The sequence below is a fragment of the Sebastes umbrosus genome, chromosome 24 (assembly GCF_015220745.1).
Source record: "Sebastes umbrosus isolate fSebUmb1 chromosome 24, fSebUmb1.pri, whole genome shotgun sequence".
NCBI classification, from domain to species: domain Eukaryota; kingdom Metazoa; phylum Chordata; class Actinopteri; order Perciformes; family Sebastidae; genus Sebastes; species Sebastes umbrosus.
Window position 1 is genome coordinate 64,982 of NC_051292.1, and position 15,019 is coordinate 80,000.

At 40.9% G+C, this 15,019-nt stretch overlaps 1 protein-coding gene and 1 pseudogene across 1 annotated transcript in view; one reads left to right on the plus strand and one right to left on the minus strand.

Annotated features, from left to right (window-relative positions):
• Window positions 1–5,150: 5,150 nt before the first annotated feature.
• Window positions 5,151–8,014, minus strand: LOC119483984 (annotated as a pseudogene).
• A 4,953-nt stretch (window positions 8,015–12,967) lies between these two features.
• Window positions 12,968–15,019, plus strand: part of LOC119483985 (pro-opiomelanocortin-like) — a 2,239-nt gene continuing 187 nt past the window's right edge. The window contains 8 exon segments of the mRNA XM_037762527.1: window positions 12,968–13,186; window positions 13,188–13,232; window positions 14,593–14,628; window positions 14,630–14,859; window positions 14,861–14,945; window positions 14,947–14,985; window positions 14,987–15,010; window positions 15,012–15,019. The exon segment at window positions 15,012–15,019 is cut by the window's right edge and continues 16 nt beyond it. Of these exon segments, the coding sequence (XP_037618455.1) occupies window positions 13,115–13,186; window positions 13,188–13,232; window positions 14,593–14,628; window positions 14,630–14,859; window positions 14,861–14,945; window positions 14,947–14,985; window positions 14,987–15,010; window positions 15,012–15,019 (539 nt within the window). The 5' untranslated portion in view covers window positions 12,968–13,114.

Below are 15,019 nucleotides of genomic sequence, written 5' to 3' on the forward strand. Positions count from 1 at the left end.
TTTAGGCAACAAAACTACTTAGTTAGGTTTAGGCAACAAAACCACTTAGTTAGGTTTTAGGCAACAAAACTAATTAGTTCGATTTAGGCAACAAACCACTTAGTTAGGTTTAGGCAACAAAACCACTTAGTTAGGTTTTAGGCAACAAAACTAATTAGTTCGATTTTAGGCAACAAAACCACTTAGTTAGGTTTAGGCAACAAAACCACTTAGTTAGGTTTAGGCAACAAAACCACTTAGTTGGTTATGCAACAAAACTACTTAGTTGGGTTTAGGCAACAAAACTACTTAGTTAGGTTTAGGCAACAAAACCACTTAGTTAGGTTTTAGGCAACAAAACTAATTAGTTCGATTTTAGGCAACAAAACCACTTAGTTAGGTTTAGGCAACAAAACCACTTAGTTAGGTTTAGGCAACAAAACCACTTAGTTGGTTTATGCAACAAACTACTTAGTTGGGTTTAGGCAACAAAACCACTTAGTTAGGTTTAGGCAACAAAACCACTTAGTTGGTTTATGCAACAAAACTACTTAGTTGGGTTAGGCAACAAAACTACTTAGTTAGGTTTAGGCAACAAAACCACTTAGTTAGGTTTAGGCGGTTTGTTCGGTTTAGGATAAGATCATAGAAGTGGCATTACTTAAGTACGTAAGTTATGTGACACAGAAGTCAACGTGTAAAATTAAAATACGTAAGTGACGTAACTTAAGTTTGGAACTTGTGTGACTCACACGGGGCACCAACGCTGGTCTCCTGGTGAAAGTCTGGTGTTTGTAGCTGATGTTCTTCATCACATCTGACAGCTGAACAACATGTTAGAGACACGGAGACGTCTCTCTGTTCTCTATCTTCAGGTCTGAAATCTAAAATCACCACTAACACTCACACTCACTATCCGTCCCACGCGATCCGCTCAATGACTTCCTGTCTCCTGCTGCTGCTGGACTCAGATGAAAACAGACTCTTTTGTTCCCGACTGGTTCCATACTGGGAGCTCTGGTCCACACTCTGCTTCCCACAACAATGTCTCACACATCCATGGACTGTTATAGAAGAAGTACTCCCATCCTTTACTGGAGTAAATGTACTAATACCACACTCTGCTTCCCACAACAATGTCTCACACTCACAAGTCCATGTACTGTTCAGTGGTAGAAGAAGTACTGTGATCTTTTACTGCAGTAAAAGTACTAATATCCACACTGTGAAAACACTCCGCTACAAGTATAGAATGGCATAAATACTACTTAGACTGATAAACTGCTTAGTTAAGTTTAGGTAACAAAACTACTTAGTTCAGTTTGACAAAAAAAAACATCAACTACTTAGGCAACAAAACTACTTAGTTTACAAACTACTTAGTTCAGTTTAGGTAACAAAGCTACTTAGTTTCGGTTTAGGTAACAAAACCACTTAGTTTGGTTTAGGCAACAAAACTACTTAGTTCGGTTTTGGCAACAAAACCACTAAGTTAACAAAACTACTTAGTTCAGTTTAGGTAACAAAACTACCTAGTTATGTTTAAACAACAAAACTACTTAGGTTTACGCACCAAAGCTACTTAGTTCGGTTTAGGTAACAAACCACTTAGTTTGGTTAGGGCAACAAAAACTACTTAGTTCGGTTTAGGTAACAAAACCACTTAGTTTGGTTTAGGCAACAAAACTACTTAGTTCAGTTAAGGCAACAAAACTACTTAGTTAGGTTTAGACAACAAAACTACTTAGGTTGGTCTAGACCAGCGGTCCCCCAACCTTTTTAGCGCCAAGGACCGGTTTAACGTCAGACAATATTTTCACGGACAGGCCTTCAAGGTGTGGCGGATAATACAACAAAATAAAATGATACGACCGGCATAAAAACAGTGGTATATTGTAAATATAATAATAAACGTGAATGCACTGTGTACTCATATGCAACTTTATTAGCAGCGTCCTCTTAACATCGCGCCAACAACATAACATGAGTATCATCCTCTCTGCCCCCTAACGCTCTCTGGTCGCTATGGTAACGTTTAAACATGCCTACAAAAATAAGATACAGATACACCACAAAAACGAATATAAAGTGCATGAAAAAATTAACTCACCATAACGCTAAATCAATGTGAGCCCTGAGCTTGTTTCTCTGCAACGAGACGGTCCCATCTAGGGGTGATAGGAGACAGTGACACCCGAAGTGTGTTGCTTATGTCCAGTCTACTCCGTAATTTAGTTTTGGTTGCTGTCACTGCAGAAAACCCCGCTTCACACAGACAGGATGTCGGAAATGGCAACAGGGTTTTCAGTGCTGTTGTGGTGCTTTTCCCCTTCCCAAAGAAACTCTCCAAAGACGTCTGTTTTTACTCATTTTTGCTAGCTTGTGGGTTAAATTTTAGCGTTAACGTATCACTACGATGTAACGGAGAGAATCCGGTCATTTTTCAAAATAAAACATCATTCAGATTCAGATAATAAATAAAACGGAAATAATGTAAGTTATTTATTCTTTCTGTGCGGCCCGGTACCAAATGACCCACGGACCGGTACCGGTCCGCGGCCCGGGGGTTGGGGACCGCTGGTCTAGACAACAAAACTACTTAGTTCGGTTAAGGCAACAAAACTACTTAGTTAGGTTTAGACAACAAAACTACTTAGGTTTACGCAACAAAACTACTTATTTCGGTTTAGGTAACAAAACTACTTAGTTCAGTTAAGGCAACAAAACCACTCAGTTGGTTAAGGCAACAAAACTACCAAGTTTACAAACCTACTTAGGTTTACGCAACAAAACCACTCAGTTTGGTTTAGACAACAAAACTACTTAGTTAATCAAAGTATTACTTTGAATGTCATCAGTGAAAGTGAATAAATAAAGTTGTGTGTTGACGGTCTTTAAGTAAAAGCAGCTCCAGACTTAAGGGTTCAGGGCTGCCAGCTGAACAGACCTGCTGCTGTTATGAACCCAATCACACCTGACGGTTTGTCGGTGTTGGCACGGCGAGCCGAGGGTGGCAGCGTTTCCCTGTTTGGCTTCGTGATGAGAGCCGCGGTGAAACAATGTGTTCACTTCCACGTCTCTTTCTGTGAATCGCGGCTCCATTGTCCCGAAAAGGAAAAGAGCAATTAAAGAGAAGCTGGTGGGCTGCGAGGTCCTGCGGCGCCGGCGCTTTCATGTTTGTTCTGGGAGAGTGTGATACTTTGTGTGTTTATGGAGCGCTCTGAGTACCAGGACCTGGACCTGGACCTGGACCTGGACCAGGACCAGGACCGTCCTGGTAACGGGACTCATGTACAACAGACAGAGAAACATGAATCTGATAACTAAATGTTGGTATTAACACATCTACCAAGTCACAAAATATATATTTTATTTTAATTGTTTTCTTAAGTTATGTTATTTTATTGTACTTAATTTTTTTTTTATTCTACTTTTTATTTATTTTAAATTTTACATTATTTTATATTATTCAATGATATTGTAATTAATTTTAAAGAGAAACATGAATCTGATAACTAAATGTTGGTATTAACACATCTACCAAGTCACAAAATCATCATTTTGTAGTATTTTGTTATTGTATTTTATTGTTGTTGTTTTGTTTTTAAATAAAATACAAGAACATTTTATACATTGTATTTTATTCTATTCTATTTTACAGAGAAAACATGAATCCTGTCCGCATGATAACAAAATATTGGTAGTTACATATTTCCAAAGTCGAAAAATGTTCACAGACAATGTATTTATTTTACTTTATTATCTTCTTTTATTTTTTTAAATAAAATAAATTGTAATTTTATTTTAATGTAATTGTATTGTATTTTATGTTATCACATTTTACAGAGAAACATGAATCTGATAAATAAGTTGCAAAATGTTTACTGACGATGTATTTTATTTAATTTTATTGTATTTTTGTATTTGATTTAATTTTATTGTAAATTAATTTGTTATTTTATGAAATTTTTCAGAACACCCTGAATCCTGTCAGCATGACAACAACATGTGGGTAGTTAACATATTTGCTAAGTCGCAAAATGTTCACTGATGATGTTATTTTAGTTTCTCAGTAATTATATTCTGTTATGTTATCTTTCTTAATTTTTTTTTTAATACAATAAATTAAATTTTTTATTGTATTCTATTTTATGTTATTTTATTTTTAACAAGAAACATGAATCTGATGACTAAATATTGGTATTTAACATATTTACCAATCACAGAACGTTCACTGACGATGTACTTTATTTAATTTTATTGTATTTTGTTATGTTATTTTATTGTTTGTTTGTTTTGTAAATAAAATCAAATAACATAGTATTCATTGTATTTTATTCTTTTCTATTTTAAAGAGAAATTGACTAAATGTTGGAAGTTAACATCTTTGCCAAGTCGCAAAATGTTCACTGAAGATATATTTTATTTTTAATTATTTTGCTATGTTGTTATTGTATTTAATGTAATATTATTTTATGTTATTCTGTGATATTTTATTTAATTGTACAGAGAAATATGAATCCTGTCAGCATGATGACTAAATATTGGTAATTAACATATTTGCCAAGTTGCAAAATGTATTTCATTTTAAGTAGTTACGTTATTTCTATTTAATTTTTTTAAATAAAACACATTTTAATTTGAATTATTAAATTATATTTTAGTTTACTTTTATGAAGATGTATTTAATTGTATTTTTTTATTTGATTTTATTTATGTTATTTCATTTCATTTTAGAGAAACCTGAATCCTGTCAGCATGTTGATAAAATGTTGATAACATATTTGCCGAGTTGCGAAATGTTCACTGACGATGTATTGTCTTTTATGTTATTTTAGTTTCTCAGTAATTGAACTTCCACGGCGTCTCTCTGTGGAAGTCACGTGACGCGGTCGCCGTGGTCGACTGATGTGGATCCAGCTGCTGATTACGGGGGGATAATGAGCGTATTGTGAAACCAGAACAAAGGCGGCTCTCATTGGTTGGCTGCAGCAGGGGAGAGCCAATGAGACGGTGACGTTCAGAGTGGAGGAAACATAACATGCGATTTATCCTCATAGAGAAACAAATATATACAATTATAATTAATTACCTGATTAAAGGAGAAAACAAAACAAAAACAGTTCATTATTATTTTCCTACAGACCCAAAAACAAACAAAAACAAAGCAGTTTCATGTTAAATTTATATTATTCTGTTGGCATCTTTTTTTACAATCATCTGCTGATGATATTCAGAACTATGATTCAAAGCATAATAATCACATTAATCATAATAATCATTCCTCTCTGATTGACTTTAAACAGCAGCTTCTCTAACTGCAGATTACCTAGATTTATTTACTCCAAATTAAACTGAAAAAATAAAGAGTTGATAATTGAACATTTGATAATCTACATTGTGTTTTACATAAAGATGTATAAAAAAAAATCACCTTTTATTTTCTGTTTTTTTACTGGAAGTAAATTCTACTTATTATTTTATTATTATTGCACAAACGGAAACCAATAAAACGGAAACCAGCAACACCTTTTGTCTCTTTGGCTCCGTGAAAAGGAGATTTTTCTAGAGTGAAAAAAAATGCACAAAAACAAACATGTGAATGAATGATTGAAACGGAGACGAAGAAATGACCTCTAAATATATTTATGGGCTCCGATAAGATGTTAAAATGATTCAACTGTTTATATCAAGCTTTTTCAACCGAACGTTAAATTCTACTTCAGATCTTAAACTGCGTCCAACAGTGACGTCCAATAAAAGCACACAGGTGCAATAAAAACGCTTGTTTTCTGAACGTAGTTTTCTTAAAGAGAGTTTGAAATGATTGTTCCTACGATTTGAAACTGGAGCTGTGCAGCCAAACTTTGTTCAAACCAACAAACTTTATTTTGAATTATTGTAAAGATGACGAGCTGGAACCAGAGTGAAATAAACTGGAGTTTTAGGGGTTTAAACCAGACAGAAAGAGTTGATCTGCATCTTAAAATATTTGCATTTGAAATCTTTATTTCTTCTTTGAAAGACTACAAGAAGGTTTTATACGATGATCTGGAGATGTTTATCTTCCAGCTTCTACTAAAGTTGTCTCAAACTCAGCGATTAACAATTTCAAAACAAACTTAAACCCTGAATGAAGTTCTGTGGGTTAGAACAAAGTTTCAATGTGCTCCGTTCACAACTTCATCGGGAAAACAGGCCGTTTTACTCATTTGACGTAGCCTCAGACGTAGTCCCAGACGTAGCCTCAGACGCAGCCTCAGACGTAGTCCCAGACGCAGCCTCAGACGTAGCCTCAGACGTAGTCTCAGACGCAGCCTCAGACGTAGTCCCAGACGTAGTCCCAGACGCAGCCTCAGACGCAGCCTCAGACGCAGCCTCAGACGTAGTCCCAGACGTAGCCTCAGACGTAGCCTCAGACGTAGTCCCAGACGCAGCCTCAGACGTAGCCTCAGACGTAGTCTCAGACGCAGCCTCAGACGTAGTCCCAGACGTAGTCCCAGACGCAGCCTCAGACGCAGCCTCAGACGCAGCCTCAGACGTAGTCCCAGACGTAGCCTCAGACGTAGCCTCAGACGTAGTCTCAGACGCAGCCCCAGGCGTAGCCTCAGACGTACTCCGGATCTCTGTCTAGGACAGGGGTCTGTCCCGGTCGCACCCTCACACCTCACTACCCTCACCAGGGAGGGACGGGGGCAGGTGCGTTACAGTTTTCCGTCTGCGGACACAAAACCGGAAGTCAGCAGCAGCGATCCCGCCGCCAGGTGAAGAACCCTCCCGCCGTCCAGCCGCAGAACCAGAGCGTCCCCGAACTCCCAGCGACGGCACCACCTCCGGCACCCTGACTCGTCGAAGAACCGCACGACCGTGAGGTGGGCGATGTACGAGACCGGGATGAGCCCACGGATCCCCGGCCGCCAGGCACAGCGCCCCCGCCGCCGCCTTTAACGCCCTCTTGCACCGGAGGTCCTCCAGACGGTTCGTGGCAGCTGTTGACCACGTGCATGCCGGGGATGGCGAGCAGGAGTCCGAGCAGCCCGGCGGCCAGCGTCACGCACATGAGGATCCGGGCCAGCTTGATCGTCCGGCGGCAGACCCAGGAGGGTGTCGTAGGGCCGGCACTCCAGCGCCCGTGGTCCTGCACCACGCAGGTCTCCCACAGCCCCAGCTCGTAGCTCTCCGTGGGGAGCAGGTCGGTGGACAGGGTGAGCCAGACATCAGGGTGGTGGCCAGCGAGCAGAGCCAGGCCCCCCCGCAGACCAAACCCCCGACAGCTCCAGAGCCTGAGTGCTTGGGTCCATGACGGCGCCGCTCAGAGTCTCCCCGGGTCTCCTGTATGTCTTTACCTCCCACCGCCGTCAGGAGGAGGGGGCTCCTCGCCAGGCCATGACTCCTTCCAGGGAGTATCCGAGCGGGCCTGCCAGCTCCGGCGGCGACTCAGGAGAGAGAGAAGTTCCGAGAGGGGAGCGCTGACACCCCCCACCCCACCCCAGGAGAAAGTGATTGGCCGGCGCTGGAAACAACAGCATCATTCAGCAGCCTGTGAGGTCGCCTGCAAACAGGATGTCGTTCAAACGCAGGACAGGATGTGTATCAATGCACACGTTCTTTGTTTGAAGTAATGGCTGGCGCTGCTTCCCGTCCACCCGTCGCTAGGCAACAGACGGTTTTACATGATGTCTGCTCGGCTTTGTGATGACTAAGTTTCTGTGGTTTCCAGTCGACCTCAATAAAAACGACTTTACTGTCCCGTCTCCCAGAAGGACATGGAACTGTCCCGTCTCCCAGAAGGACATGGAAGCACCGAGGACGTGTTTGTGGTTTCTTCTATCAAAGTCCGGCAGGTTTCAACAAAGTTCGGTTGCACAGCAGAAGATTTTAGTGCAAGAAATGGTGTATTTTCTCAATATATGTTTTACATTAAGTACTACATTGACAAAATAAGCTTTTTTGTTCTATCAAACTGAACCTTAACGGGAGATTAGTCCAGTATTAATCCTCTTATCAACATGGGAGTGGGCAATATGCTGCTTTATGTAAATGTATGTATATATTTATTATTATAAATCAATGAACAACACAAATCAATGACAGATATTGTCCAGAAACCCTCACAGGTACTGCATTTAGCATTAAACAATATGCTCCAATCATAACATGGCAAACTGCAGCCCAACAGGCAACAACAGCTGTCAGTGTGTCAGTGTGCTGACTTGACTATGACTTGCCCCAAACTGCATGTGATTATCATAAAGTGGGCCATGTCTGTAAAGGGGAGGACTCGTGGGTACCCATAGAACCCATTTACATTCACTGATCTGGAGGTCAGAGGTCAAGGGACCCCTTTGAACATGGACAAGACAGTTTGGAGCGTTATTTAACCTCCTTCACAACCAGCTAGTCTGACATGGTTGGTACCGATGCATTCATCAGGTTTTATACTTTACTATGATACCAGGATCACACTTTTCTTTTCCTTTCTTTTGGACATTTTTGGACTCTTTGTTGGACTTTTTTGGACATTTTTTGGAACCTTTTCAAACGGGGGGTTTTTTCCATCAGGCTGATTGAGGTTTATTTTATCTTTTTCTTGTGCAGATCCTCAAATCACCACCAGCTGACAGATGAATGTAGTGAATAAACATAGTCATATTTATATAGAATACCCAATAACAACTGTAATTAAATAAATAAACGGAGCTTATTACTCACTCTGCTTTGGCGGCTGGTTTCTGGTATAACGGAGCCTTCTGGTGGACATCAGCAGGAAGTACAACTCAGCAGGCCTCTCAGCTGGCATCAAATGGACTTTTTGCTCCACTTCTGCAATGCATAGCAACGGTCTGTTATACGTAGCAACGGTCTGTTATACGTAACAACGGTCTGTTATACGTAGCAACGGTCTGTTATAATAACAACGGTCTGTTATACATAACAACGGTCTGTTATATGTAGCAACGGTCTGTTATACGTAAACAACGGTCTGTTATACGTAGCAACGGTCTGTTATACGTAGCAACGGTCTGTTATACGTAACAACGGTCTGTTATAACGTAGCAACGGTCTGTTATACGTAACAACGGTTCTGTTATACGTAGCAACGGTCTTGTTATACGTAACAACGGTCTGTTATACTCAGCAACGGTCTGTTAAAGAGAACTCTTAATGGACGTTAGAGCCTTAAGGAAGACTTCTTAGTATACAGAGTTCTAAAGAGAACACCTTCCGAGACACATTTTGGAGCGACTGTACAAAATATCATTCACTAATTCAGTATAAACAATATGTTAGCTGAAGTAATATGTATAATTGAGAATAAGACAGTATATGTATTTATTATTTCAGAGGTGCAACAAGAATAAAGCTCATCTCGATTTTTGTCTATTTATGGTACAAAAACTCTGTTGTACATCCTCTACCAGCAGAATTTACTCCCTAGTTTGGTTTTCAGTGAAGCCAATTTCCAATAATTTCATCCCTATTTCAATATTTAGATACTACAAACATATTAGATTAGCCCTGTTACGGGGATATTAAGGGATTTAACATTAATAAAATGAATTTTTATGGTAACAAAAGTGTAGATCGGAGTAGCTGAAAACACTCCCAGATAGGGACGGACGTTAAAGACTGCAGCTGGTGAATAAAGTGCTTCCACTCCTGATAATATGTCGTTAGAATGTCTTTTTGTCTGACTGTTGCTTCATCATGCCATTACCTCTTTCTTCCTGCACATACATCGTGTGTGTGTGTGTGTTTATGTGAGTAATGGCTTGAATGGAGGGTCAAGGCTGTGAGGGCAGTCTAATGGGTTTATATTTACCTGCTTCCTGCCTCCGCCAATAGAAATACTAACAAATAGCCCTTCAGAGAAATGACTTTATGTGATCCACGGACACCGAACTCTGAAGCTTCAGCTGCACAAATGACACAAAACTATTTATATAATGAAAACATCCAATGACTCAGTTTGAGATTTAGAGTTTTTATCATGTATTTAATGCCACTGTTCGAGTAATAAACAAGATGTGGAAGCAGAGCAGAAGAACTATAATAAACTAAAATAATAAGAATTTATACTGTTGCTTGAACGTATTTTACACCAAATATACGTTTAAAAAACCTACACATTTAATGTTGTTGAAACAGAATTTGGCTACTTTAAATGTATTTAAATGTTAAAGAATAAAAGAGTAACACTGACATGAGAGAGCGGCAGCGACGTTTTCTATTGGAGTGGCCTAACTGGCCCCGAGCGATGCGATGTGGTGCGATGCGATGTGGTGCGACGTGGTACGATGCGATGCGGTGCGGTGTGGATGCGGTGCGGTGTGATTGCGGTATTGCGGTGTGGTGCGATGCGATGCGGTTGCGGTGCGATGCGGTGTGGTGCGATGCGATGCGGTGCGATGCGGTGCGATGCGGTGCGGTGTGATGCGGTGTCGATTGTGATGCGGTGCGGTGTGATTGCGGTGCGGTGTGATGCGGTGTGGTGTGATGCGATGCGGTGCGATGGCGGTGCGATGTGATGCGGTGCGGTGTGTGATGCGGTGCGGTGTGATGCGGTGCGGTGCGATGCGATGCTGTGGCGTTGTGATGCGGTGCGATGTGATGCGGTGGCGGTGTGATGCGGTGCGGGTGTGGTGCGATGCGGATGCGGTCGTGATGCTTGCTGGTGACGTCGTGATGTGGTGCGATGTGGTGCGGATGCGATTTTGGGACTGCCGGTTTTGTGATGCCGGTGTGATGCCGGTGTGGATGCGGTGCGATGCGGGGCGGTGTGGGTGCGGTGTGATGCGGTGTGATGCGGTGCGGTGTGATGCGTGTGATGCGGTGCGGTGTGATGCGGTGCGGTGCGATGCGATGCGGTGCGGTGTGATGCGATGTGGTGCGATGCGATGCGGTGCGGTGTGATGCGGTGCGGTGTGATGCGGTGCGGTGTGGGTGCGGTGCAGTGCGATGCGATGTGATGCTGCGCAAAGCGCGAGCATCATTTCTTAGTGGATATAGAGCCTTTAAGAGAACTTCTCTGTGGACATATAGAGCCTTAAACAGAAGTTCCTAGTGGATGTAGAGCCTTAAAGAAAACTTCTTAGAGACGTAGAGCCGTAAAGAAGAATTTTTAGTGGACGTAAGGCCTTCAAAAAAAACTCTTAATGGACATAGATCCTTTAAGAGAAGCTCCTAGTGGATATAGAGCCTTAAAGACAAGTTCTTAGTGGACGTAAGGCCTTAAAGAAAACTTCTTAGTGGACGTAGGGCCTTAAGGAAAACGTCGGTGGACATAGAGCCTTAAAGAGTTTCCAGGTGGACGTAATATTGTTCACCTTTCCCCGGTGGTCCGTGAAATGAGATAAACCCTTAGCAGATTCATGATTAGTGACACTGAGGGTTCAGACAAAGGGAGGACGATGCAGCAGGTGTGAGCGGGTGTAACTGTACACCTCGACCCACAGGTCTGAATCCCGTCTTCCCTCCGGTGATGACATGTCAGTTTGGTGTTTAATCTGCCAGACCGGCCGGCTGACATTTAGCACTCAGCAGCAGCACTGAGGCTGTGAATGGACATTTACACGGTGTGTGATTTACATTGGAAAAACTACTACACTCTATAGTTTATCTTTATTTTGTAGTTTTAAGGTGACATTGTTCCCTCTTTCATTTGTCTAAAAAAAAAAGCTGAAAACAGATCAATCAATATATATTAAAGTTAGTTTCTAAAAATAGCAATTATACTGTAAATCATAAATCTTTATCCTGATGTTAAAAAACTAAATGCAAAAGAATTGAAAATGAGTGAATGAAACAGCTTTTTGAGTTACAAGGTCTTCATGGGAAAGGAATGGTCTGTGTGTGTGTCTGTGTGTGTGTGTGTGTGTGTGTGTGTGTGTGTGTGTGTGGGAGGAGGGGGATGACATTTCATTGATTGTGTGTGTGTGTGTGTGTGTGTGTGTGTGTGCGTGTGTGTGTGTGTGTGTGTGTGTTGCGTGTGCGCGTGTGCGCGTGTGCGCGTCGCGTGTGCGTGTGCGTGTGTGTGTCCTTGACTGACAGGATATAAAAGTCGGCCGAACCGTCGGAAACAACAGAAGAAGAGAGGAAACGTCGGAAATCTGCATCCGAAAACAAACACCAGTGATAAGAGAAGAAGAAGAAGAAGAAGCTGGGACAGTGTGGTGAGAATATTCATTATTAATACCTCTTTATTCATTTTAAAATATCTTTGAAAATGTTTGAGTTATAAAACACATTTTAATAAATACTTACAAAAGTCTGAAAAATATTTTAAAATAATTTATAAATGTTTTTATAACGATCGAATTGTTAATAATAATAATTATTATTATTATTTTACATAGTAAGTAAAGATAAAATGTGTTAGATTTAAAAAAAAATAACCAAACATTAAAGAACTGAAATTCAAAAGCTAAACACATTACAACACTTACATAAATATATAAATTAATCATATAATAATGTCATAATTTGTGCAATAAATTCGTCAAAATAAGATTATAGGTATATCTTAAAAACAATATACACAAAAAGATATCAAATCAAAAGCATATCGTGGTATATCGTGGTGTTATGTATTGTATATTTGTGCAATATGACATCACTGTTCCATGTGAAAAACCTCCAATTTAGCAGTTTTAAATGTCTAAGATAGACTTAAGTGGAAGGTGAAGGTGTTCCTTCACAGGTAGAGAATATTATACCTTAAAGTTAAATCGTTTACCATTAAAATATATAAAATAATCCTTTAAAAATCTATTGATTATCTGAAAAATGTATTGTCAAAAAAGCTGTTTTTTTCTTCGCTCATGGGAAAATGGATTGTTTGTCGACAAAGAATAATAATACAGATTAATATATACATACTATAGAATAATTATATTGCATCCTATATATATATATACATATATAGTATATTGTATAACAAGGTTTATCTATGTTTTGTAACTGGTTAATTTATTTTAATTGGTGAGGTGTTTTATATTACATCGGTGTTTGGTACCGTTCTGCAGCGGATACAGCACTACTTATAATAATTTATAATTCTATATATATTTGAATTAATTATTATTTATACATAAGTCTCTTTGTGTCCTTGTCTCTGATTGGCCGGGGCAGGAGAATGAGTCCTGTGTGGCTATTGGTGGCCGTGGTGGTTATGGGCGTGGCCAAAGGAGCTGTCGGTCAGTGCTGGGGAGCATCCGAGCTGCCAGGAGCTGAACTCTGAGAGCAGCATGATGGTAACACAATCATTTACACACTATCAACTGGCTATTAGATTTCACACACTGACATTTATTATTACTCTCTACTGACGATAATAATTAGTCTTTTTTTGTGGTTCCTATGTCGCTTTTTACCTGTTTATTTCTTTATTTTATTTAAAAAGATGTATGTTTTGGGGTGATTTTCTGATATCGTCGGGAGATAGAGGATGTTTATTTATTAAAAGTAAATCGTATTACACTAAAACGACTAAAACACTACTTTCTTGTTGGATGTTCTAAAGCATCCATCTCAGGTTTTTTAAAGAACATCCCAATCAGCATCTCACATGATCTGGAAATCTATTTTTAACATTCAGGCGTGTTTGTACGGGTGGATTCAGCGTTAAGCATCCAATGCCAATTCACAAATGTCTTTAGAACAAATCAGGAGTATGAGCATGTTTCATGAGTCAGTTTTCTCAGTTTTTGCAAATAAATTCATGAGAAAAAAAAACTAAGAAGTTCTCTTTAAGGCTCTACGTCCACTAAGAAGTTCTCTTTAAGGCCCTACGTCCTCTACGAAGTTCTCTTTAAGGCCCTACGTCCACTAAGAAGTTCTCTTTAAGGCCCTACGTCCACTAAGAAGTTCTCTTTAAGGCCCTACGTCCACTAAGAAGTTCTCTTTAAGGCCCTACGTCCTCTATGAAGTTCTCTTTAAGGCCCTACGTCCTCTACGAAGTTCTCTTTAAGGCCCTACGTCCACTAGAATTTCTCTTTAAGGCCCTACGTCCTCTACGAGTTCTCTTTAAGGCCCTACGTCCACTAGAAGTTCTATTTAAGGCTCTACATCCCTTAAGAGGTCTTCTTTAAGGCGCTACGTCCACTAAGAAGCTCTCTTTAAGGCTCTACATCCACTAAGAAGTTTTCTTTAAGGCTCTACATCCACTAAGAAGTTCTCTTTAAGGCTCTACATCCACTAAGGAGTTCTCCTTAGGCTCTACATCCCTTAAGAGGTCTTCTTTAAGCGCTACGTCCACTAAGAAGCTGCTCTTAAGGCTCTACATCCACTAAGGAGTTCTCCTAAGGCTCTACATCCCTTAAGAGGTCTTTCTTTAGGCGCTACGTCCACTAAGAAGGTCTATTTAAGGCTCTACATCCACTAAGAAGTTCTCTTTAAGGCTCTCTACATCCCTAAGGAGTTCTCCTTAAGGCTCTACATCCCTTAAGAGTCTTCTTAAGGCCCTACGTCCACTAAGAAGCTCTCTTTAAGGGTCTACATAATTTCAAATAGGTTACTTGCTAATTATCACTAATTACCAATCTGCAGACCTGTAACATGAAGTGTGAGCAATATTCATATTTCCTACCCTCGCCTTCTGATCTTCTCCTGCAGGAGTGCATCCAGCTTTGTCACTCCGCTCACCTCACCCGCCGAGACCCCCGTCATCCCAGGCAACGCCCACCTCCAACCGCCTCCTCCGTCAGACTCCTCCTCCTCCCTTCAGGCCAAACGCTCCTACTCCATGGAGCACTTCCGCTGGGGTAAGCCCGTCGGCCGCAAACGCCGCCCGGTCAAAGTCTACACCTCCAACGGCGTGGAGGAGGAGTCCTCCGAGGTGTTCCCTGGAGAGATGAGGAGGCGGGAGCTGGCCAGTGAGCTTGCTGGCGGCGGTGAAGGAGGAGGAGGAGGAGGTGATGGAGGAGCAGATTGTGGGCGGCGTCCAGGAGAAGAAGGACGGTTCGTACCAGATTGAAGCACTTCCGCTGGAGCGGCCCGCCGGCCAGCAAAACGTTACGGCGGCTTCATGAAGGAGCTGGGA